Source organism: Alnus glutinosa, chromosome 13, assembly GCF_958979055.1.
Source record: "Alnus glutinosa chromosome 13, dhAlnGlut1.1, whole genome shotgun sequence".
NCBI classification, from domain to species: domain Eukaryota; kingdom Viridiplantae; phylum Streptophyta; class Magnoliopsida; order Fagales; family Betulaceae; genus Alnus; species Alnus glutinosa.
In genome coordinates, this window is record NC_084898.1 from 23,528,318 (window position 1) to 23,554,413 (window position 26,096).

A 26,096-nucleotide genomic window follows, 5' to 3' on the forward strand; every position below is an offset into this window, starting at 1 on the left:
TAGAATTTCAAACTTTTAATCAATTCCGGGTCAACCTATTTGACCCATATAAATAAAATCAGATTTATTTATTTATTTATTTATTTATTTATTTTTAATTCTACAATTAAAAATGGAATAAAATTCACTTACCAGAACTTTAAACTTTTAATCAATTCTGGGTCAACCTATTTGGCCCATATAAAAAAAAAAAAAATCAAATTTTTAAGTTCTACAATTAAAAGCGAAAAAAAAAACTTCACTTACCCCCAATGTAAAATGTTTTACGGTTAGAACTCCAAACTTTTAATCAATTTCATGTCAACCTATTTGACCCATATACATAAAATCAGATTTTTTAATTCTATAATTAAAAATTAGAAAAAAAAAAAAAAAAAAAAGAACTTCACTTACCCCCATGTATTAACGATTTTATAGTTAGAACTTCAAACTTTTAATCAATTTCATGTCAACCTATTTGACCCATATAAATAAAATCAGATTTTTTAATTCTACAATTAAAAACGGAAAAAACTTCACCTACCCCCAATATATTAACGATTTTACAGTTAAAACTTTAAACTTTTAATCAATTCCAGGTCAACCTATTTGACCCATGTCAATAAAATCAGATTTTTTAATTCTACAATTAAAAACGGAATAAAATTCACTTACCAGTACTTTAAACTTTTAATCAATTCTGAGTCAACCTATTTGACTCATATAAATCAAATCAGATTTTTTAATTTTACAATTATAAACGGAAAAAACTTCACTTACCCCGCCCAAATGTATTAATGATTTTACAGTTAGAACTTCAAACTTTTAATCAATTATGTGTCAACCTATTTGACCCATATAAATAAAATCAAATCTTTTAATTCTACAATTAAAAACCAGAAAAAATAAAAATAAAAATAACTTCACTTACCCTTGATGTATTAACGATTTTACGGTTAGAACTTCAAACTTTTAATCAATTTCGGGTCAACTTATTTGACCCATATAAATAAAATCAGATTTTTTTTTTTAATTCTACAATTAAAAACGGAAAAAACTTCACTTACCCAAATATATTAACGATTTTACAGTTAAAACTTTATAGATTGAAATTTGTATTCATCCTTTGGTAAAAGGAATTTGCCAACTCGAGTTGCCTCTCTCTAAGTTTTTTCCTTCCGAATAACTAAAGTTTTGAGAAGCTTTTGTCTCATGTTGTTTTGGACTGGGAGTTTATGTGTTTGTTTCTTTTCGGTTTTGTGGTGTGTGCGCTTCCGTTGCTGTTGTGTTTTTGTTTGTGTTTTTTCTTTGTTAAGGTTTTCCAATGGAGGATCTTTTGGATAACCTTTGCGATGCTATGACATTGACGAATGGTGAAAAACTTGGGATCACTATCACTGAAGATGATACTGCCGATCTTAGATCAAAGAGTGGGCTATGTCTGCTTGGCCGATTGCTTTCTGATCGTCGGGTTCAGAAGGATGCTTTTCAGGTTATGATGTCGCGGCTGTGGAGGACCTTGGAGTCTGTTAATTGTAAAGAAATATATGAGAATATGTGGCTTTTAGAATTTGCTAATGAGTCAGATAAACGACGTGTGAAGGATGGTAGACCATGGCTCTTTGACCGGTGTGTTTTGGTTTTGAAGGAGGTTGAGAATAGCACTCCTCCGTTACAGATGGACATCACCAAGGCTTTGTTCTGGGTGCAGGTGCATGACATGCCACTTACGTGCATGAATAAGGAGGTGGAGATTCGGATCGAGAGTACAATAGGGACGGTGGAAGAGGTGAATGTTACGGGTGATATAATCGGTTGGGGGAGATGTTTACGGATTCGAATTTTTCTTGATCTTACTAAACCACTGGAACGAGGTCGGGCCCTTCTCATCAATGGCAAGTCCATTTGGATATCTTTCAAGTACGAAAAACTTCCTCAGTTTTGTTACTGGTGTGGTAGGATCTTTCACGGACAGAATAAGTGTAACGGTAGTGGCGGTTTCCGTCTGAATGGAGAGGTGATTGTCAAACAATGGGGGGTTTGGTTGCTAGCGGATGATCTCCGCTACCAGAGGGGTAGATTTTCGATGGGGGCCTCTAAAGGGGCAGAAGCAGGACAGAAGGTTTCCGGTACATCTGGGGCTGGAGGTGCGGGTTCCTCCGGTGAAGATGGCGGATTACAATCAGGAGGATACGATAGGGGTCCTCAATTTACTTCACAAAATCAGCCACGTGCAGTTTTAGTTGCACCAGGTTTTTTGGGGGGAGAAAATCTCGGGCAACCAGTAGTGGTTGAGAAGGAAAAGGAGAGCTGCTTAGTGGGGGACTCTTTGATTTCAACTGACACGTTGATGGATCGCTACATCCAGGAGGACTATCATGAAGCACCTATTTTAAAGGAGCATGTTTTGGCTCCAGCTGGGATATGTGACGTGACACTCACCCAAGTGCCTGCGTGCAAAGTGGAAGTGTTCTCATGCAAGGGCGATGTGTCCTCTCCTCTTATGGGCACATGTGCACCTAGGCCTGGTTCCAAAGTTCAGCCTAGTGTGCCTGTCCAGTGTACGCTGGACGAGCCAGTGGTCCATGTGCCCATGCAGGACCTTTCTACAAATTCCATGTCTAATCCAACTGTGGAGGTTCAGGACCCAGTTTTTTCCAGTCCCACCCAAACCTGGAAGAGGAAGCACTACAAAAAAAAAATGTCTTTCTTCACGTTTTAATCTTGACATTTATATAAATGTCAAGATAATATTTTTTATTGTGGCACATTGTCAAAAAATGTCAGGAAAAAAGAAAAAAATTCTTGACATTTCACAATGTGCCAGGAATGTTAAACTTTCTTGACACATAATTTTATTGGTCAAGAAAATTATAAAAAAATTTGTGGCTTTTAAATATGTGCCAGAAAATTATAATTTAATGTCATATAATTTTAAATTCCTGACATTTAGACATATGCCATGAATATTTTTGGCAAAATTAAAAGCCCGCCTAATTCTAATTCTGTTTTCACGATTCAATCAGTTTTCCTTTACTAACTGATGCACACGTACGCATTAATATAAATTTTTCCTATCTTTTTGCTCTTTTTCCCCTCATATCTCTCCATTTCCCCTCATATCTCTCCCTCATCTCCCGTAAGTAGCATTATTTGTTTTTTTTTTTTTTTTTCAATTTTCATATCTCTCCCTCATCTCCAATAAGTAGCATTATTTGTTTTTTTTTTTTTTTTTCAATCTTTTTTCCCCTCATATCTCTCCATCTCAGTACTGATCTCTCTCTCTCTCTCTCTCTCTCTCTCTCTCTCTCTCCGGATGCAGCGCTGCCCTCATCGACTCGATCTCCTCCCTCGAACTCCATCGGTATGTTACCCCTCTCTCTCTCTTTTTTTTTTTTTCAATTTTTTCCCCTCATATCTCTCCCTCATCTCCTGTAAGTAGCATTATTTGTTTTTTTTTTTTTTTTTCAATCTTTTTTCCCCTCATATCTCTCCATCTCAGTACTGATCCTCCCTCTCTCTCTCTCTCCGGATGCAGCGCTGCCCTCATCGACTCGATCTCCTCCCTCGAACTCCATCGGTATGTTACCCCTCTCTCTCTTTCTCTCTCTCTCTCTCTCGATATCTTCCATACAAGTCATCTTTCAGAGAATGATAAACTACTGATGATAAAGTACATATGAAAATGCAGGAATGAGAATACATGTTGGGGAATATTTTGCAGACAAAATGCAAGGACTTGGGATATACACCTTCAGGAATGGGGAGACACAGTCCGGATTGATTAAAAATCTAACTAAATACTTTTGTAGCTTGTTGATGACTATGGGATTGATCATATTAATTTTTTGTAACAACTAGTATAGTACTTGGATGTTTCTTAATTAATAGTTGGGATTGTTTGATGCTATTTTGTTATATTAATTAAATATATAATATGTTTTCCCTTGGTTATTTGTCAATTTTGATTATATATTTTATAAGGTTTTAAAAAAATTGATTATATTGGAATAATTCCAGTATAATCAAATTTTTTAAATTGAAAATCAACTTTCCTGGCACATGATATATGTGCCAGTAAACTAATGGAAACTAAGGTTTAGTGGCACATAAATCATGTGCAATGAAACACGATTTTATGGCACATATATTATGTTCCGTGGCACATATATATGTGCCAGAAAATTGAGTTTCTTGGCACATGATTTATGTGCCAGCAAAATTAATTCCCTGCACATATATCATGTGTCAGAAAATCAATTTTACTGACACATAACTTATGTGTCAGGAAATTTTCCTGACACATAAGTTATATGTCAAGAAATAAACTTTCTTGACTACAAAGCTGCGACATTAGAGATATGTGAGGAATTAAAAGTCAAGAATTGTTTCTTGACATTTAATACATATTTCTTGACACATAATAAATGTCAAGAAATGCCTTTTTTTTTGTAGTGAAGAAAAGAGGATTTTCGGTAGTGGCACAGGCCTGGTTGTTATGGGTAAGCGGAAATCCTCGACTCTCACTTCCCAAAATTTGGATGGGTGTGGCTCTGGCAAAAAGAAGGGAAGGAAGTAAACTTTGGTTTCTACTCAATATTTGGCGATGGCGGAGGCTGTGGTAGGGGTGCATAAGCTGGATGGTTATTAACCGGAAAAAAAGTAACAGCTAATAACCGTTAATATTACTAATCGGAAAATCGAAAATAACCACAACCGAATAACTGAGTATCTAGTTGCGGTTATCGATTATTAAATACGAAAAACTGGTTAACAACCGGAATAACCGCAACCGATTTTACTATATATACCTTTTAACGACTTTTTCTTTATTTTTGACTCATTTTATATTGTCTATGTATTATTTGCTAACCAATCTTACCTAATTTCGTATGTTTGCCTGGTTTTTAATGTGAAGCCAAATGCTGCACTAGGGATGGTAATCATTTCCAGGGGTGAAGTGAACTCGGAAGCGCAGAAACCAATGATAAGGCATGTATTTTGAAATTATTAATGTTATATCCAGGATTTTTCTTATATTGTTTGTCTTTATATTGCTTTCTTGTTTTTTTTGTTTAACTACGACATGAAAGAGTGGAAGTTGGATCTCTGGTAATCTTCGGCTATGAGAATATGTGTATTAGAAAGAACAGAAAGATAACCAGCAGTTCGGGTAAGTGTGAATTTAATTGCTGGCTTTCATTTCTTTCGTATTTTTCAGGCATGTTCCATTGGCCTGCCTTGTGGATTAAGACCCAATCAACACCCAATTGAAGAGCCTATGGCTATTGGGTTTGCTCTACAATGCATGTACAGTTTATACTTTTATTATATTGCGAATTAATGCTTTTTTCTAGTTAAGCACTTAAGCTAGGAACTCCTTGTTGCTTAAGGGAGTGAAGTGGACACTCTAGAAATTAGCAGAGTGACATGTAATTTTTATGACAAAAAATGATGTAATTGAATGCAAATATTGAATTTTTTTTTAAAAAAAAAAAAATTGAAAAATTCAACATATGTGAAAATCGGTTAATAATTAGGTTAAAATAACCGGATAACCGGTGGTTGATAAAAACCGCAACCAGCCTTCTGGTTGCGGTTATGAGCTAATAACCGCTACCGCTACTGCTACCGTAACCGCTTGTACACCCCTAGGCTATGGAACAGCCTCGCCAGCCACAATGAATCTGTTAAGTTGGAATTGCCGAGGGCTTTGCAACGCTCAGGCAGTTCGGGACCTTCATCAATTGGTGAAGAAAAAGAAGCCAAGCATTGTGTTACTCATGGAGACACTTTGTTCTAAAAAATCTATGGAGCGTATTCGAAGCCTCCTTGGCTTTGAAAGTTTATTTGTTGTTAATCCCATGGGCCGGAGCAGGGGTCTTGCACTGTTATGATCAAATGCACAATTTATGGACATCTACAATTATTCTCAGTCTCATATTAATGCAGTGGTGAAAGATTTGGATAGGACTGAGCAATGGAGATTCACTGGTTTTTATGGTCAACCCGATAGTGCTCGAAGAGCGGAGTCATGGGCTTTGCTTAAACATCTTCGTATCTTCCAGCCTATTCCTTGGCTTTGTGCCAGGGATTTTAATGAGATAGTAGAGCAAAAGGAAAAATGTGGAGGGGCCATTCAATGGGAATCTCAAATGGAAGGTTTTCAGCAAGCTTTGGAAATATGTGGCCTATGCGATTTGGGGTATATTGGCCCTTGTTATATGTGGAGTAATGGAAGAACTGATGCTTCTTTCACAAAGGAGCGGTTGGATAGGGCAATGGCCAATCGAGAATGGTGCACTCTTTTTCCCTAATGTGACAGTAACTATTCTTGTAGCTTCTTCCTCAGATCATAATCCTCTTTTAGTCCATTTCAATGAATTTCAAGAGGAGCGACAGAATTATCGAAAGGGTTTCAAGTTTGAGTCAGCTTGGACGAGAGATGAAGAGTACCATGGGCTAGTAGAATATGCATGCGGGGATGCATATGTGGGAGAGGCGCCAATCAGGGCTGTTCAACAACGACTTTCATCTTGCCAAACTCGACTTTCTTGGTGGAGTAAGAAGAAATTTGGCAGGTTGGAGGATACTCTAAAAAAGAAAAAACAACGGCTTCTTCAACTCCAAAGCCATGCTCGGCCTTCTTTTGATCCAGCTATCATAACAATTCAAGTTGAAATCGATGAACTATTAGTACAGGACGTGCAATGGAAATAACGAGCAAAGCATAATTGGTAACAATATGGGGACCATAACACTCAATTTTTTTATTCTTGGGCGAATCATTGACGTAAGATCAATACCATCCATAGTATTGTTGATGGGAATGGCAGGGTGTGGAGGAAAAAAAAGGATATTAGAAAGTTGTTTCTTGATTACTATAAGATGTTGTTTTCTTCATCTAATCCTACAGGCATTGTCGGCTATTTGAATTCAGTGGAATGTTGGGTTACTGAAATTATGAATCAAAGATTGCTTCGGCCTTTTACTGAGGATGAGGTACGATTTGTCCTTTTTCAAATGCATCCTCTTAAATCGCTTGGACCGGATGGTTTTTCTGCGGATTTTTATCAAAAGTCTTGGGGAGTGGTGGGTAAGGAGGTGTCATGGGCAGCTCTCCATGTTCTTAATGGGGGATCTTTTGATGCTGGTTTAAACACCACTAACATTTGTTTAATTCCTAAGGTGATTGACCCTACCCGAGTGACTGAATTTCGGTTGATTAGCCTCTGCAACGTTCTCTATAAGATCATATCTAAGGCAATTGTAAACCAGCTAAAAACTGTGTTGCTCCACATCATTTCACAAGAGCAAAGTGCCTTTATTCCGGGTAAACTCATCACAGACAATATCTTGGTTGCCTTTGAAATCTTACACACTATGGATACTCGGTTAAAGGGACGGGAGAGTTTCATGCCTATGAAACTAGATATGAGTAAGACTTATAATATGCTCGAATGTATTAAAAACGGAAAAAACTTCACTTACCCCCAATGTATTAATGATTTTACAGTTAGAACTTCAAACTTTTAATCAATTCCGTGTCAACCTATTTGACCCATATAGATAAAATCAGATTTTTTAATTCTACAATTAAAAACGGAAAAAAACTTCACTTACCCCCCAATGTATTAACGATTTTACAGTTAAAACTTCAAACTTTTAATCAATTCCCGGTCAACCTGTTTGACCCATATAAATAAAATCATATTTTTTAATTCTACAATTAAAAACGGAAAAAACTTCACTTACCCCCAATGTATTAACGATTTTACAGATAGAACTTCAAACTTTTTATCAGTTCCGGGTCAACCTATTTGACCCATATAAATAAAATCTTATTTTTTAATTCTACAATTTAAAACCGAAAAAACTTCATTTACCTCCTATTTCATTTCAAAAGGAAATTGATGAGTATCAAATATTGCATACATGGATCCCTTAATTTGAATTTACTAAACCTTTGGCTTTATTATTTTCTAATGTTTTTGGTTAGTTTTGGTATTTTAGTATTTTGCATGTTATTGAGAAAAAACAATGGCTTTAAGGTGAAAAATGTAAAGTTTGGAAGAAAACACGCTTTGAGAAGGCCTATATAATGTGGTTATCAACGAAAAGACTAAATTAAAATTTCTCTAATTGGAGTCAAAATCGGATTGGATTAGAATTCAGATTCTGCACATGTCATAGTATTTTGATTATAACTTTCAGTTCAAGTATCGGGTGAATCAAGCGGCGTTGGAAAGCTAACTAAAAATACTACAAATAAGTGTGAAATAGGATTTTCCTAATTCGAACGTCTGCTATGCCAAAATCGCTCCGCAATAAAAGACCACAAATTTAGACGAATTTGGAATCTTTTTCCTTCTTGGATTGAGTTTTGAGTATACTACTCAAACTAGAAGACTAACCTTCAATTTTTCTAGAATATTTAGGGCTTCTAGGGTTTGTTTGCTTCCTATAAATAGACTGCTAAGCATTAAGAAAGAAAAAAAAAAAAAGGAGGGGGGGGGGGGGGGGGGAAGTTAGAGACCAAATATAATTTTCTTCTTTTTAGTTTAGTTTTTCTTTAGGTTAGGTTTTATTTTTTATATCATGTGTAGCTAATTCCTCAATTAAGGTTGAGGATGAAACCTCATCAATAAAGAACAACAACACTTTCATGTAAGTTTTTATTGTCCGATTTTATTGAATTTAATATTTCAATTGTTTTTCTTCTTTTCAATGTGTGGAATGATTCTTAGATATCTTTTATGATTCAATGATACATTTGATAATTTGAGATAATTTCATATAATTGATTGCTTAGTTTTTATTTGGCAAAGAATTTGATATCCCTTGTGATTTATTTTATGGATACATTTGATGATTTGGTTTAAACCGGATATCTTTTGTGATTTGTGTAAAGAATGAATACATAAGATGTTTTGATTAAATATTTAAGCATAGTAAAACATACCTAAGATTTTAATTGTGAGAACTTCGGATTAATATTGATGAACATGGAGTATGTTGTTATGATTCAATGAGAGTGGATTCTAAAGCTAGCCTTAGTATTTTTCTTTTTACTTTATTTAGTTTATGTTTTTCTTTTATTTATCAAAAACGATATCTTAATTCTCGAAACCAGATTAAGATTTAATTAGTTTAAAATAAAATTGTTTTTTCGAGAACACAATTCCCTATGAGATTGACCTCATACTTGCAAAACACTTTATTGCAAACGATTCGTGCACTTGCTAGTACAATTAAAATTCGCATAAAAAAATAAAGACCACACTTAGTAGTAGTAGCAGTAGCAGTAGCAATAGCAGCTTTGTTTGGTAGCGAACACTTTACTTACTTCAAAATTATTAATAAACGATTCAAAACACAACACTTTTTAGTTTTTACTTCATATCAAAACATTTTTTCAAACCAAAATAATAATAACATGTGCTTCTCATATGATTTTTTAATAGTATTAATAAAAAAAACATGTGATTCTCACATGCATAAAGGATACATGTCATTCTTACATGTGAGTTGTAGAAAATTTCTTACAAACTGGTTTGTAGGAAATTTTTGTCCAAAATTTTTTACAAACGTTTGTAGGAAATTTATGTCCAAAATAAAATTACTTTTCAAAACCACTGTCATACATACTCTATAATTTTTATTATTAATCTAATATGCTAACAAAATTATCAGGTGGGGGTAATTCAAGGAGAAAGAAAGAAAGAAAGAAAGAATATATATAGGACAAAAATTTCCTATAAATCGGTTTGTAGAAAATTTCCTACAAACCATATATAAAAGTGACATGTATCCTTTAAACATGTGAGAATTACATGTTTTTTTATTAATGTTATTAAAAATACATGTGAAAAGCACATGTTATTAAAAAAACTTGTGATTCTCACATGCTTAACTTTTAGATTCTGGCACCGACCGATGCCAATATCTAGCTTGTCGGAATCCAGCATTAATCGATTGCTTGAACATAAAAGTTGACTGCGTCGTTTAAAAGAAGGTCGACTACGTTCAAAAGCGTTAATCATTTTCTGAAATTTACAAAGCATTTTTGGTCAAACGGATATCATTTTTCGGTTGACCATTATTTTTGCCCTTACCAAACACCGAAAGATGCCAAAATCATTTTCTAGAAACCATTTTACGCCGAATCAAACGGTTATCGGGATGAAATCAATACTCTTCTTCCTTTTGTCCTTAGCTTCCTTTTTCCACGCCCTGGAAAAGAGTCCCTCTGGATTAGCTTCAAGTATGAGCGCCTTGCTGATTATTGCACGATTTGTGGGCTTATTGGGCAGAAAAAATACAGCTGCCCTGCTCCTCCTCAGCCACTGTCTCGAGAAAAATATGCAATTTTTCTCAAGGCCATCATGGTTTCTAGGCCCCGACTTCTACTGAGTCCCTCTATCAATGAGTCCGCTTCAGTGCTCTCTTCGGACAGCCCTGCATCGAGCCATATAGCATTGCTCCGCTAGAGATTTTCCATGGTACTGAGTCACACAAACTTCAATTCACACGTGCCGATGGACCAAGTGGAAGACAGCAGCTCAAACTCGGAAGTTCTGGATCCCAACCACGTAGCACATCAGTCAACTGCCTCCTGGATGGATGCCTCTCCCTCCGATCTTGCCGTTCCGTCCAGATCCCATCGGCGAATCTCTCTCTCTCTCTCTCTCTCTTAGTCTCTCTATGATCTCCCTCTCTCTCTCGATGTTTCGGTTGAAAAAAAGAGAAAAGCACTAAGAAGAAGAAGAAAAGATGACCGGACAGGATAAAAGGTGAGATTAAAAAAAAAAACAGAAAAGGGAAGGGAGAAAGAATAAAAAGGCAGGATTGGAATGTTTCTACTTTAAAAAAAAAAAAAGTTATGGACGGTTTGGGACGGTCCGTAACATTTATAGACGGTTTTTTTCAAACCGTCCATAAAATTCAAAATGGTTTGAATCAAATCGTCTGAAAATGTAAATTTTTGAATGATTTGGTCTAAACCATCTATAAACTTACAGACGGTTTGAATAAAACCGTCTGGAGTTATGGACGGTTTAATCAAACCGTCTATATTAAATTTTTTATAGATGGTTCTAAAAAAATCGTCTCTAACAATTTAATTCTAGATAGTTTTAGAAACTGTCTAAAAAAAACTGTCAATAATTATTATTATTATTATTATTATTTTTAACTTTTTGTAGTGGATGACCATCATCTAGTGATGTCTAGGGGGTGAGCTAAAAAAAAAAATCTCCATTGCTGGAGGTGATTTCTTTCACATTACAGGTGAATTCTTGGACATGCAACCAAGGAGGCACTATAAAAATTGAAGTGATTTGTGACTAATTTTTAGTGGCCTTTCAAGCAACATTAGTGACGTGTGATTAATGGCCTTTCTAGAAGGCCACTAATCAGGGAGTCGGTATTTCTGACTTTGTGGTATGTCATTGACTGACATGCCATAAATTAGTGGGGTATCAAACAGACACGCCACAAATTGAAAACCACTAAATATATAAAACAGGTCATGAATGTTGACACCACGAAACATATCAAGGATACCATCTTCAAGAAGTAGTCTATTTTTATATAATTAAAGTCAATAAAAAATAAAAAAAAATTAATTGTCTCATTCTCTAGTAGTTTTATGGCAGCTTCTATGGTGCAAAAAAATAGAAAAACAAAAGGAGAGAATAACATGTTCAAAGAATACGGGGAACACATTGTCACCAAGAGGAATTGTTGTCTCAGCATGAAGAAAATAAAATCTATATTGAATTTCTGTACTGCTTCTCCTATATAATGTATATATAATTAAAGTAAAAAAAAAATTAAAAAAAAATTAAACAAACACCAAATAAACCGAAGTGAAGGTAGCTCAACTCAATTCAATAAAAGTTAACATCACTCATCCATGTCAAAAACGATCTAAAAATACTTCAAAAGGACCACAAATAAAAATATTCAAAAACAAATATATTTAGACATATATAAACCACTCAAATTTGATATAATATTCCATTATTATAATCTTATGACACATATGCGCGAGAGACAGAGAAACTACTCTTGTACCAAGTGTTGCAATCCATTTTACCCTAATCCATAAGACAAATGCATGAATTTTTTTTGCTAAAGAAAAAAAATTCTAAATTATTTTTGCTAAAGAAAAAGAAGAAGAAGAAGAAGAAGAAGAAGAAGAAATAGAGTCACTAACCTTACTGATGGACGGCGTCGAAGGTGATCTTGGGTGGCCGGGGATGGATGGCGTTGGTGGTGGTCGGCGTCTGAGCTAGGCGAAGAGCTAGAGATGAGAGAGAGAGAGAGAGTGAGAGAGAGCTAAATAAAGAGAGAGATATATTGAGAGAGCTAGAGAGAGAGAGAGAGAGAGCTAAAGAGAGATATTGTGAGGGAGAGAGAGAGGATATGCATACCGTGATGCGGCGGTGGTCAGATTTGATGTGGCAGCCGGCGATAGAGAGAGGGAGAGAGAGAGAGAGAGAGAGTAGAGTGAGAGAGGGAAACAATTGCAGGAGAAAACAGGGAGAACCACGTATCCCCACGCGGTTTTATGAAAATTAGTAGCGTGTCATAAACTAACATGACACTAATTTACTAGCATGTCTGACTGACACGCCACAAATTTGTGGCGTGCTAGTCAGACACGTCACAATTTTGTGGCGCGTCTTGTGGACACGCCACAATTTTGTGTCTTATCTGTCAGACGCGCCACATTTTTGTGCTGTGTTTGACTAACACGCCACAAATTTGTGGTGTGTTGAATCCAACACGTCGCTAATTTAGTGGCCTTTACTTCAGACACGACACTAATGATTTTAGTGTGTTAAGATTTAACACACTACTAATTAGTAAAGTGTCAAAAAGTAATTTATTGTAGACACGTCATTAAATGTAGAGTTTTTTTGTAATGAGGAGGATGAAGGAACTGTTTGTGTATCCTTTGCAGGGAAGAAACCTTCATCAAACACAACACGTCTAGACACATGCATAAATTCTTTTAGAGATAGGGTCAAGACATTTGTAACCTCGTTGATTATTGCTGTTGTAATCCATATTTTTTAGTTTTTTTTTTTTTTTCAATTTTACCCAACCGTTAGGATTTTTCGTTAAATTCTGTTAAAATATCCAAAATACCCCTTATTTTTTAAAGTAAAAAATAATAATAAAAAAAGAATGACAACAATTGCAAGGATTAGCTAGGCATTTGTTAGATATATATCACGAATGTAAGTCGTTAATATAAAAAAGAAATTTGCCAAGTTTATAGAAATTTTTTTTTTTTCATAAGAAGTAGTTTAAATTCAAAGACAAACAAAGGGAAGTCACTCGTAATCAAGGAGAAAATAATGCAGAAAAGTGGAAATTTCAAGCTTGGTGAGATCAGTTCCGGGGCATAGCCTACGTCCTGTTCCAAATTAAGGGAATAAAGCTTCCTGCTTTGGGTTTATTTTCCTGCATAATTAAGTGCATATAACATGTATAAATGGAATATATACATAAATACATAAGTGTACGTGTGTGTATATACATACAAAAAGACTTATAATCTTAAGGGTTAAATACCCTAGATGTACCTGAGTTTTACGTGTTTTTAAATTTAGTACCTCAGTTTCATTTCGTATCACAGGTAGTACCTGAATTTGGAAGAAAAAATCATTGTGCTATTTCTCGTCCAAATTTCAACTTCTCGCCACCTGTCAACCGCTGAGGTTGACACGTGGCACCACATAAAAAAAAAATTAAAAATTAAAAATTAAAAAATTAAAAAAATGATTAAAATTAAAAAAAAAAAAAAAAAGGAAAAAAAAGAAAGAGGGGTGGCTGAGCCACCCCCCTTGGCCACCATGGGGGTGCCCGGCCACCCCCATTTTGGCCAAGGAGGTGGCCCAGCCACCCCCTTGGCCGGTCTGGCCGGTCTGGGGTGGTCGAACCAGCCGGACTGGGGGTGGCCGAACCACCCCCGTGGCCCTAGGGGGTGGTTCGGCCACCCCCTAGGGCCAAAACCCTTCAATTTTTTTTTTTTTTTTTTTTAAACTGTGGGGTGGCCGAACCACCCCCTAGGGCCATGGGGGTGGTTCGGCCACCCCCTAGGGCCAAAACCCTTCAAATTTTTTTTTCAACTGTGGGGTGGCCGAACCACCCCCTAGGGCCACCCCCTAGGGCCAAAACCCTTCCAATTTTTTTTTTTTTTTTTTTTTTTTCAACTGTGGGGTGGCCGAACCACCCCCTATGGGGTGGTTCGGCCACCCCAGACCGGCCAGACCGGCCAAGGGGGTGGCTGGGCCACCTCCTTGGCCAAAATGGGGGTGGCCGGCCACCCCCATGGTGGCCAAGGGGGGTGGCTCAGCCACCCCTCTTTTTTTTTTTCTTTTTTTTTTTTTTTTCTTTTTTTAATTTTAATCATTTTTTTAATTTTTTAATTTTTAATTTTTAATTTTTTTTAATGTGGTGCCACGTGTCAACCTCAGCGGTTGACACGTGGCAAGAAGTTGAAATTTGGACGAGAAATAGCACAATGATTTTTTCTTCCAAATTCAGGTACTACCTGTGATACGAAATGAAACTGAAGTACTAAATTTAAAAACACGTAAAACTCAGGTACCTCTAGGATATTTAACCCTAATCTTAATTACTTACATCCCATCTTGAAGGATTAAATTTCTTTCGGGTTCGGATAATATTCTGGATCCATGTGAACACCCGTTAACCAAACACACACTTTTCATCCTTGGGTATTATATGACCTTCATTAATATATATATATATACATACATAATTAGATAATTGTTAATTAATAAATTTTAATACAAAAAAAAAAATTATAAGAGAAAATTAATGAAGTTGGAAGAATGACTAACCACCGACGATCATGATTTTAGAATAAACCATAACCATGGTTATTCTCTAAGCTATTAATCAATCCCATTTCAAATGATTTATAAGTCCACTTCAATGACATTTTAAGAAAATGTATAAGTGAAGCATTTTCCTTACTTATCAATAAAAAGTTAAATAAACAAAAAAGAAGAAGCATTTTCCTGGTTGTTACAGGTATAAGTGAATGGCCAATTAAAAAAAAAAAAAAAAAAAAAAAAAAAAAAAAAAAAAAACTATATATGTAAATGGTTTTCGTTTGCTTAAATCTAATACGTTTGATTGAGCGTGTGATTAACTGATAACAGTAACATCTTTAGGTAAAAGAAATTGCATTCGTTTAGTTGAGCTTTTACTATCTTAAATGTCTTTATTTTTGGCACTACTATTCTTTCGATTTACTTGGGCGTGTTTTGATCGCTAGCTAATTTGCCCTTTTTTCACTTTTTGAAAATGTTTAAGCGAATTATACCTAGGATAATTTTTGTAAAAAAGAAAACTGATATTATATATATATATAAAATTGGTGAATTAAAAAGATATTATATGAGCATTAAGACCTCGTTTGGTTTATCGAATAAGTCATTGGAATGGAATTACTATTCCATTAGAATAGTTATTCTTTTATTTGGTAAGGACCTATTTTTTAGAATAGCTATTCCATGAGAATAATTATTCTCTAACGAAAATAAATAATTATTCCTCTCATTTTTTTAGAGGAATAACAATTTTTGAGGAAATAGACAATATATATATATATTTTTTTTAAAAAAAAACATATTTTTCTTTAATTTTTCCAAAATAAACTTAAAAAAATTAAAAATACAAAAAAAAAAAAAAAAACAAAAAAAAAAAACAAATAATTTAGATCAGATCTTTGTCCTGGCCACCCACAGATCTAAGGTCCAACTCCCTTTTTTTTTTTTTTTTTTTTTTTTTTTTTTTTTTTTTTAAGATTTGAGTTTTATTTTTTGAAAAATAAGAAATTATTTAGGTTTTTCTTTAGTAATTTTGGGACAATTCTAATTGTAATATATGTGTTGTCACCAAACTAAAAAATTGAAATAATTTAATTATTTCATTTCAATCTTTCTCATTTTTAGTAATAACTACTTATTTTTTTAATGAAATATTTATTTTGCGAATCAAAGGAACCTAAGTCTCGATAATTAGTTGTTCACCACGTAAAACTCTCAGTTTCCAGTGATCAGATGGAAGGCGTGGAAAAGGAAAATAATGGGTGTATATATATATATATATATATATATATATATATATATATATATATATATATATATATATATATATATATATATATATATATATATATAGGGGGTGTGGGGACCATTCGATCTGCATGGTCTGGCGAGCATTTCTTTCTATATATGTATGTGCATGGTTTTAGTTTCATAGTTTCAGTTTCGGGTCAATTCGCCTGAACAACAAATATGAGATACCTCGTACACCGACTCCCACTCCTTTAACAACAAATATGGCAGTTCTCGCAGGCGCTCCAGCCCAAGCTGGTGCGGCGGTTCTCGTGGAGCCACGGCCACGCGTCGCCTACTCCGTTGGCCTCGGCAGTGGCTGAGAATGGCGCCTTGGTGGCCCTGGAGGCTCGTGCTCGGCGGAGGGAACTGGCTCAGCTTGACCGGAATCGATTCGGCGCACATAAGGCTCTCGGTGTTCTCAGATTTATCAGCACCAAAACTGATGACACCGTCGATGCATGGAGCCAAGTCCAAAGCAACTTCAATGCCCTCGCGAAAGACGGCTTTCTCCACCGTGCTGATTTTGCACAATGCATAGGTCCAATTGTCCGAACTCATTCGTCATCTCTTTTTTGTTTTTTTGTTTTTTTGTTTTTTTGTCTTTTCTGATTTTCGTGGTGGCGGGGAGTGGCGGACGGGCGGAGTAAGGCAGCTGCAAGCTGCCGGAAGTGGATGGTGGTGGCTGCTGGTGGCAGTGAATTATTTGGGCCTTCAATTGGGCCTGAGACCGGAGCCTTCAAGACTAGGTTAAATTGGGCCGGTTTGTTTGGGCCAAAATAGGCCTAAATCCATGGACAATTTAATATGGTCTAACCCGAAATGGATTTGACATGGGTCTAACCCGGTAAACCGGGTTGACTATTTGCACCAGGTTGGAGGAATTGACCCGATTGGCCTATTCGGCTGAACCGGGTAGGATTCGATTTGCTTCGGATTTGAGTGAACCGGGTCTAACACGTAGGCTGGGTTGACTTGACTCCTTGTTGGGCTGAGCCATCTGGACCCGTTTGAGTGTGGGCCGGCTTGGGCAACTGTGCTGAAAGTGATTGAACTGGTTAGAAACCGATTTTGCACCTGTTTTAAAAAAACCCGATGACCCGGTTTAGAACCGGTTTTGGACCGGATTGAAAACCCGAATAAGAAAGTCAATAACCTAGAAAATAATATAATATATTCTAACATCTGATTTTCGTTTTTTTTTTTTGTTTTGGTAGAAATGAAAGATTCAAAGGAGTTTGCTCTGGAGATCTTCGATGTGCTGAGCCGGAGACGAAGGCTCAAGGGTGACAAGATCAGCCGAGACGAGCTATACGAGTTCTGGTTGCAAATCACTGATGAAAACTTCGATTCACGGGTCCAGATCTTTTTCCAAATGTGCGAATACATAATTAATTAATTAATTTTTCCAATGATTAATTAGTTTCAACCTTTTAGCTTCATAGTCACTCTTTTTTAGAAATAAAAATGGCACGTGTATAGAGCTTTAAAAGATTGAAAATTTGCATTTTTTCCTAAAACTTTTAATTAGCATTATGAAAGATCGTTTTCTATGATTATAATCCACTAATAATCTAGGTTCACTACTTATTTTTTTTATTATTCAATGCCGGCCTAATATTCTGTTGTTTATTAAATGCTTCCCTCATTTCATTTGTGTATGCGTTTGATTGCCACTGTTCACTGCATTACCACTCTTCACTGTAATCTAATTGAAGGAGTTGATTTTTTTTTTTTTTTTTTTTTTTTTTTTTTTTTTTTATTTATTTATTTTTTTACATGTGTTTAGATCAATTGAAAGGGGCCTATTTTCTTTTGTCATTGAAACCGAAATGATGTACCTACATTAATTAATGCTTTTTGACACGTACACCCTATCTTTACCAGCTAGCTATGGTTGATTCTCAAAACCCGGTATGGGATATGGAGTTGTGCATTTCATTTCATTGATTTCAATATAAGAAATCTGAAAAGTGTAATCATTTATGGTTAAAAAAACAAATCTGTTTTCAATTTTTATGAAAAATGGTTATTAGTTAATAACTGTCGATTGCAATTAACCGCTGATCACTAGATTAAAAATATTAAAAAGTGCAATTATTTAGGGTTAAAAAAATAAATGTGTTTTAGATTTTTATGAAAAACTATTATCGGGTAATAATCGCATAATTATCGATTGTGGTTGTAGTTATTTAAAATTGAATAATAAAACGCCTAAAGCAGTTGTGGTTAGAATGAAATAACCAAAACTGCAACCGGTTGTAAATTCCTACCGTACGTAGCACAAAACCCAACTTTTATGCCGTTTGAATTATTACGAAAGTGAGTCATTTTAAAATCGCTTTTGACTACTAATATTCAATGATGGTTCTCGTTTTATATATATATATATATATATATATATATATAATCATAGAGTTATATATTTATTGTGTTGTATTTTCAGGGTGGACAAGAATGAAGATGGTAGTATCACTGAGGAAGAAATCAAAGAGGTAGGTTTCTACCCAAACAATAGCTCTTTTTGGTAATATGTTTTATAGGTTATTTTATTTGTTTTTAATTTGAAAGTGTTATAATATAATATAACATAAAAGTAAAAAGGAAAAAAAAATAAAAAAAAGTTTGGAGTGTTTGGTGTACGTAAATTGATTATTTGCAAGATTAAATGGGGTTTGCCGGTTTTCGAAATATAATTTTCGGAAAATTTCTTTGTGTATATATGTATCATTTTCAATGGGCCTGGGTTTGTGGTGGCCGGGGGCTTTTTGGTCAAACTATTTTGTATGAGTGTTTCCTTTAATTTGAAAATAATTAAATTTGTTTTTCTTTAATGGGTAGATTATCATGCTGAGTGCTTCCGCGAACAAGTTATCTAGAGTGAAGGAACAAGCGGGAGAATATGCTGCCCTGATGATGGAAGAGTTAGATGCAGAACGACTTGGTTTCATTGAGGTGGGTACTTTTCTAACAACATTAACTTAAAAACTACACATCATATCACTGAGACTTGCCTGGACACGTGACCATGCCATTTCAATCCAACTAGTATAGACTTTATGATAACTAGCTATAGCTAGTGTATTTTTCTGAACATATATATATATATTTATTTTTTTTATTTTTTACATGTCCACACAAAAATTAGGAGGAGAAGGGAGAGGGAGGATTCGAAATATATAAAGATAATTGGGATGGGTGTACTTTGCTATCTATTAGACCATGTGTTCGCTATATATATATATATATGTATATTACACTATACATGTCGACAAAGCTAAAATTAAGTAGAGGTAGTGAGATAGCTAGTCACACTGTTATTCAAAACTCTAATTAGGCTACTAGCTAACTGTATTCAGCAATATTTTATAGAGTGCTCCTTCTATACGGTCCTGGCAAAAACCAATGGGTTTATGCCTACCAATAATCAATAGACACGTCAATTAAAACCAAAAAAATTGAAATATTGCTGAAGTACCACACGACCTGCACTGTCAACTAGAAAAACCCGTCTGCCCCACCATGGCACTGCCCAGGCCGGACCACCGGAGACAAAGAGAGATCCGACGAGGGAAAGAGAGATCCGGCGCTCTCGACATCGACCCAACCCCGACCTCCGGCGACAGAGAGAGATCCAGCCGGATCTCTCTTTCTCTCACGTCGACCCATACTCGACCACATGCGACAGAGAGAGATCCGGTTGGTGTGCGTGGGTTTCCGACCGGATCTCTCTTTCTCTCACCCCGACCTAACTCCGAACACCCGCGACAGAGAGAGAGGCGGCACCAACTACGACAGAGAGATTTGGCCGGTGTGCCCATTTTTCCGGCCGGATCTCATTTTAGCATACGTTGAAGAAATCCATTGGGTGTTTAGATTTTATTTGATTTTTTTGTTCCAAGCTTACGTGTCAACTTATCATTGGAAGGCAAAAAATGCCCAGTTTTTGCCGGGACCGGATTGAAGTTATTCCCTATTTTATATATTTAACAGCAATAATAATTCAGTAACTCTCAATTTTGCCCCTGCCTTGATCACCACTATTTTACAGTACTTCTTTTTATAAACAATTTGGCTTAGGTGCTGTTCATTATATTGAATGATTTAGGTGGCATGCAATATATATATGACATGTTCAAGAGGATCGATATTCATGCATGGTGATTCAACCTATATATGAATTATGACAATTTTTTTTTTTTTTTTTCGGTGGTTGACGATAATGGGCAGCTCTGGCAATTAGAGGCGGTGTTGTTAAAACCGGAAACTTACCTTGATAAATGTAGTCCAGCGCCGAGTTGCAGCAGCCAAGCCTTGAGCCAGAAGCTACAAAGCTTAAGGTCAACAATAAATTATCTCCAAAAAAATTGGAGGCGACTCGGGCTTTTGAGCTTGTGGATGGTGATCATGACTGCGCTCGTCACATGGAAGTTTTATCAATACATGGACAAGGATGGGTTCAAAGTCATGGGTTATTGTCTCCTCACAGCCAAGGGTGCGGCTGAGACCCTCAAGTTCAACATGGCTCTCATTCTCCTGCCCGTCTGTAGGAACACAATCACTTGGCTCAGATCCACCAAGCTCGCCTATCTAATTCCTTTTGACGACAACATCAATTTCCACAAGGTACACACACATATATATATTATATATAGTCGTTTAACCTAACTTACTGTTGCTTGGTTTATACGTTATCGATCCATTCAAAATATTATTTGAAAGCCTCGGCTCGCTAAATTTAAACCTTGTTAAAATACATTGATTCATTGATGTATGTATATACAATGTACTACGTACCCTAAATACATTTGCACTCTTCTTTTTTGTAAACTGCTCCGTGCAGGTCATCGCAGCAGGTATTGTTATTGGTATCATTCTCCATGCCGGAACCCACCTTGCATGTGATTTTCCAAGACTTGTCAATTTGCCTGAGAAAATCTATGGGCTCATTTTTTTAGATCGTGACTTCGGCAATTTAAAACCCTGCTACATGGAGCTGGTTAAAGGGATAGAAGGGGTGACTGGAATTCTAATGGTAATGTTAATGGCGGTTGCATTTATACTTGCAACACGATGGTTCAGACGGAGTCTGATTAAGCTGCCAAAGCCCTTTGGTAGGCTAAGTGGTTTCAATGCCTTCTGGTATTCACACCACCTATTTGTCGCCGTCTATGCCTTGCTTATTGTCCATGGGACATTCCTCTACCTGGCCCACAAGTGGTACCACAAGACGGTATATATCCTTAATTTTCAAGTGATATTTAACCTACCTTTAACCAAGTCAATATATATTACTTCTCTTGAGAACATTGAGTTCGATCATGCATGCAGACATGGATGTATCTTGCAGTTCCAGTTTTAGTATATGCTGGAGAAAGGGCCTTGAGGTTCTTTCGGTCGGCCTCCTATGATGTCCGTCTTCTGGAGGTGAGAATAACTTTTACCAACCACATCTGCCATTTATTTTACTGCACACCTAAGTTGCATAATATAAGCATGAGTGTGTAGACTGTGTGGAACGCTTCGATCGGAACTCACTCGACTTGAATTCATGGCTGGCTCTCTTTAATTTTTTATTTTTTTTTTAATTAACTTGAATTGTAAAATGTTTAGGCTGCAGTTTATCCCGGAAACGTTCTTATGTTGCAAATGTCTAAGCCACCTCAGTTTAAGTACAAGAGTGGACAATACATGTTTATCCAATGTCCGACTGTTTCGGCATTTCAGTGGTAAGTCACCACAACTTTCCCTGATTATCACGTATATATATATATATCTTGGGGAATTAATACAATACTCAATTGCATGCGTAGAATTTATCTTGATCCTTTATGGTAATATGCATGTCGTGATTTATGTATCCCAGGCATCCATTTTCCATTACCTCCGCTCCCGGAGATGACTACCTTAGTGTTCACATTAGGCAGTTAGGTGATTGGACACAAGAGCTTATTCGAGTATTCTCTCAAGCCTCTCTGGCCGGAAATAGTATGGCTGATGAAACAACCAAGAAGAGGTGCATTTTTGTACTGCATGCTTTCTAATGTCTTCCCTCCTTAATCATTAATTAGCATTAGTGATAAGTTATTTAAAATGTGAAATTCCTATATGTCTGGAGATAACAGTTGGCCGAAGCTCTTAATAGATGGACCTTATGCTGCCCCAGCACAAGACTACCGCAAGTATGATGTCTTGCTACTTGTTGGTATGGGGATTGGAGCAACTCCTTTCATCAGTATTCTCAAAGATTTGCTCAACAACATGAGCAAAATGGAGGAGAAGGCAGTAAGTTACTTGTCGTCCTTTTCTTTTCTTTTTTCCTTTTTTTTTTTTTTTATGAATAAGCAGAATTAGCTTTCATTCAACAACCAAATCTGTACAATTAAGCAATCGGCCAAAACTAGCTGAACAATAACAAAGGAGCAAACAAAAGCTCTCGCACAACAACCTCAAAAACTACGCAACCAAAACAAACCAACTAAACAACCAGAAAAATAAAGACAGAGCTAGTCTGCAAAGCCAACAACAAAATAGTTACTTTTGAACTCATGATTGCAAAAATGATAAAAAATCAGAGAGGTTGTAAGTGAAGTTTTTCATTTATTTTATTTGTTAGTCACGGATAGAAGATATCAACTTTTAACCTGAAAGTACGTAACTTATACTAGTTAATTAATCTGTTTGAATATTTCATTGACTTATTACAATTATGCCCTAAATTAAAAAAATATTGCGTCGTGCAAAATAACACTTGAGTTTCCTTGTCATCAGGAGGCCGATTCAATCTCGAATGTCGTCAGTGCTCACTTTTATTGGGTAACAAGGGAGAAAGGCTCCTTTGAGTGGTTTAAAGGGGTCATTGATGAAGTTGGTGATCTTGATCAAAGGGTAAAAACTAACGTTAATTCTCTAGCATCACGTGTTTTAATTTAATTATTTTTGTTGAAATTTCCCTAATTGTCAATTAATTTGGACTTTAATCAGGGTGTCATTGAGATGCACAACTACTTGACTAGTGTGTATGAGGAAGGAGACGCCCGATCAGCCTTCATTACCATGGTTCAAGCACTCAACCATGCTAAGAATGGAGTGGACATTGTTTCAGGCACTAGGGTAATTTAAGCTCTTTGATAATTACCATACTCAAAACTAATTATACTATACCACACACCATTCATCATTCATGCCATGCATCCATCTTAAGCTAACCCCTTGGGTGTGCTAGTACTGTATTCAAATGAACGATAGATTTAAGAATTGACGAATGTGACTTAATTAATTAGTGGTTCATCATGTGATTAGTAACAACTTATGACAAGTACCTTAGCGCGTTTTCTAACTGTTTTTTTTTTTTTTTGTTAATTTACCACTTATTTCAAAAGTTTAATTTGACAGAAAATGACAAATTAAATTTTTTAAGGTAATATTTTAACATTATCCTCATGTGAGAGGGATCAAATTCAAGACTTTTAACTCTAAGACCATGTTAATTGGATCGTTATTTATTCTAAAAGTTTAAGACGATAAGAAATATTTGTGAATAAATATTCTAACAATTTATTATGTTTCCTATATTATCAGGTTCAAACGCATTTTGGAAGGCCTAAGTGGAAGAAAGTTTTCTCCGATATGTGTTCCAAGCACTGTGGTGCAAGAATTGGTGAGAAAAATCTCCATGAGCCCATAAAAAATATTGGGTGATTCAGATTTCTTCCAATGCTAACATTATGGTTTTGGTGAATTGGATCAGGGGTATTCTACTGTGGGGCACCAGTTTTGGCTAAAGAACTCAACAAGCTCTGCAATGAGTTCAATCTAAAAGGCCCAACCAAGTATGAATTCCACGAGGAACATTTCTAGAATTGAATCTAAAACTTTTAGTAATAGAGCAGGGATATATAGAAAGGGCTTTCGTATTGAGAAAACATGCTAGCTAGTATATACATACCATGAATTACACAATTAAGATGTAGAAAACAGGCAATCTTCTCCAAATTGCATGCTTTTAGTGCTTAGAATAAAAGTAGATTGAAATATGCTTATAGGCATCAAGAATTAACAGCTAGCTAGATTTTTTTTTAACTTTGTGTTAATGATGATGAGATCGAGCTTCTTTATTTTGGTCACGCAATTGTCCATGGGCCTTGTATGAGGTAATTAAGTATCTCACTGCACTTAATTCCCTGATTGAGTACGTTGTTCAAGCCTGCGCATCCAAAGTTCAAACTAAAATTTTCCATTTTTATGTATGGACAAATTATTTTCTTTTTCTTGGTCAAATAGATGCCAAATGATTGCTTATTACTATGAATCGAGTATACTTGTGCGTGTAAAAAATAAAATAAAAAATAAAAAATAAAAAATAAAAAATAAAAATAAAAAATTAGGGAAAACTTCACTAATTAACTCTCCTAATTTTCATGACATTTGCAATTACTCTTTTAAACTTAAAAAACTCTAAATTTAGTGTATCCATTTTTATTTTTATTTTTTTGCAGTTTTTTTCAATTTTACTCAACCGTTAAGATTTTTCGTTAAATCATGTTAAAATACCCAAAATAGCCCTCATTTTTTAAATGGGAAAAAAAAGAAGAAGAAGAAGAACGAAAACAATTGCAATGCCAATGACTAATTAGGCATTGGTAATTAAGGATTTAACGAAATTTGCAAAATACCCATGACTGAATGTTTGAAATTTTTCTTTTTATATATATTTAAAAATAAATAAATAAAAAAATCATGGATATTTTGATAGAATTTAATGAAAAAATCCTAACGGATTGATGAAATTGAAAAATAAATACACTAAATTAAGAGTTTTTGAAGCTTAGGAAGTAATTGCAAAAGAGACGACAATTTATAAGGTTAAGTGAAATTTCTCCAAAAAGTTAGAGCTTACATTGGATAGATATATATCACAAATGTAAGTCGTTAATATAAAAAGGAAATTTGCCAAGTTTATTGAATTTTTTTTTTTTAAATACGAAGTAGTTTAAATTGACAAACAAAAGGAAGTCACTCGTAATCATGGAGAAAATAATGAAGAAAAATTAGTGGAATAAGACGAAACACGACATGCGTCTTTCGTTTTCATTCCCTTAAAACAGTTTTGAGTTTCTTAAAGCAAAGGTTGAAAAAGATGAACCCATTTTCATCGCCATTTAGAGGGTCAGTGATTCAGTGTTAGTGCATGTCATTCTTACTCTTCCTTCGCGATTTCTTTTAATTTGGTCAACCAAACTTCTGTGGTCCAAACACACAACAGAAAGTTATAGCAAATCGCTCCAATTTCTCCCTTGTTGAGAACGACACTCAATTTGGGTTTGCTCCTCAAGGTATACTTGTGCTTGTTAATTTGTTTGTTTGTGCAGGTGATGAATGTCAATGATAATATATATATATATATATATATATATATATATATATATATATGTTGGAGTTAGAAAAAATTAATTAATATTGATAATTAACATAACTCGATTGGCAGAAACTACCAAAGCAGTGCCCACTAAAATAAGCTTGACCACCAATTAAAGTTGCTTAATGATTTATAACTGATGATCTTTTATTGATATACTTCCAAATTTATAGAATACAAATGACAAAAGGTATTATTCTAAATAATAGCATGCCTTGGTTTCCTGTTCGGTTGTTGAATGGGGTTTTGATTCTTTTGAAGCATCTTTAGGATCTTGAATTTATGGGGGTAGTGGCGACGAGAAATGTTATAAGTCGCTCTTTTGTCATTTTTGTATTCTTTCAAGAATGATGTGGTTTTTAAAATTATCATTGAGCTTGTGTTTGATCACTATTAAATTTTGATTAAGTAGTGATTTTAGAGCATTCCTAGTGAGTTCTCCATTTCAAATTTTTCACCAAAATTTGGTAAAAAACTCAAAAAAAAACCCACTCCAACAAACTCTATAATTTTTCTATTTAAACTTTTATCAA

The 26,096-nt window shown here is 35.2% G+C and overlaps 1 protein-coding gene and 1 long non-coding RNA gene across 2 annotated transcripts; both read left to right on the top strand.

The window, feature by feature from the left end:
- The first annotated feature begins 3,495 nt into the window (after positions 1-3,495).
- Positions 3,496-3,887, top strand: LOC133853820 (uncharacterized). Its single transcript, XR_009896752.1, has 2 exons — positions 3,496-3,559; positions 3,671-3,887. It is a non-coding gene; the product is annotated as an uncharacterized LOC133853820 (long non-coding RNA).
- A 12,492-nt stretch (positions 3,888-16,379) lies between these two features.
- LOC133854224 (respiratory burst oxidase homolog protein F-like) lies at positions 16,380-24,005 on the top strand. The gene is made up of 15 exons (XM_062290312.1): positions 16,380-16,686; positions 17,363-17,522; positions 18,592-18,640; positions 18,987-19,100; positions 20,376-20,771; positions 20,989-21,378; positions 21,477-21,572; positions 21,759-21,874; positions 22,012-22,161; positions 22,271-22,444; positions 22,491-22,521; positions 22,920-23,033; positions 23,130-23,258; positions 23,727-23,805; positions 23,896-24,005. Exons 2-15 carry the CDS (start codon positions 17,365-17,367, stop codon positions 24,003-24,005), a joined length of 2,106 nt encoding a protein of 701 aa, XP_062146296.1. The 5' UTR covers positions 16,380-16,686; positions 17,363-17,364.
- Positions 24,006-26,096: the final 2,091 nt, after the last annotated feature.

Coding starts and splice junctions, on each gene's coding strand:
- LOC133854224 (XM_062290312.1), top strand. CDS start 17,365: ATGAAAGATTCAAAGGAGTTTGCTCTGGAGATCTTCGATGTGCTGAGC. Junction 17,523..18,591: donor GTCCAGATCTTTTTCCAAAT/GTGCGAATACAT, acceptor TTGTATTTTCAG/GGTGGACAAGAATGAAGATG. Junction 22,162..22,270: donor GATGAAACAACCAAGAAGAG/GTGCATTTTTGT, acceptor TGGAGATAACAG/TTGGCCGAAGCTCTTAATAG.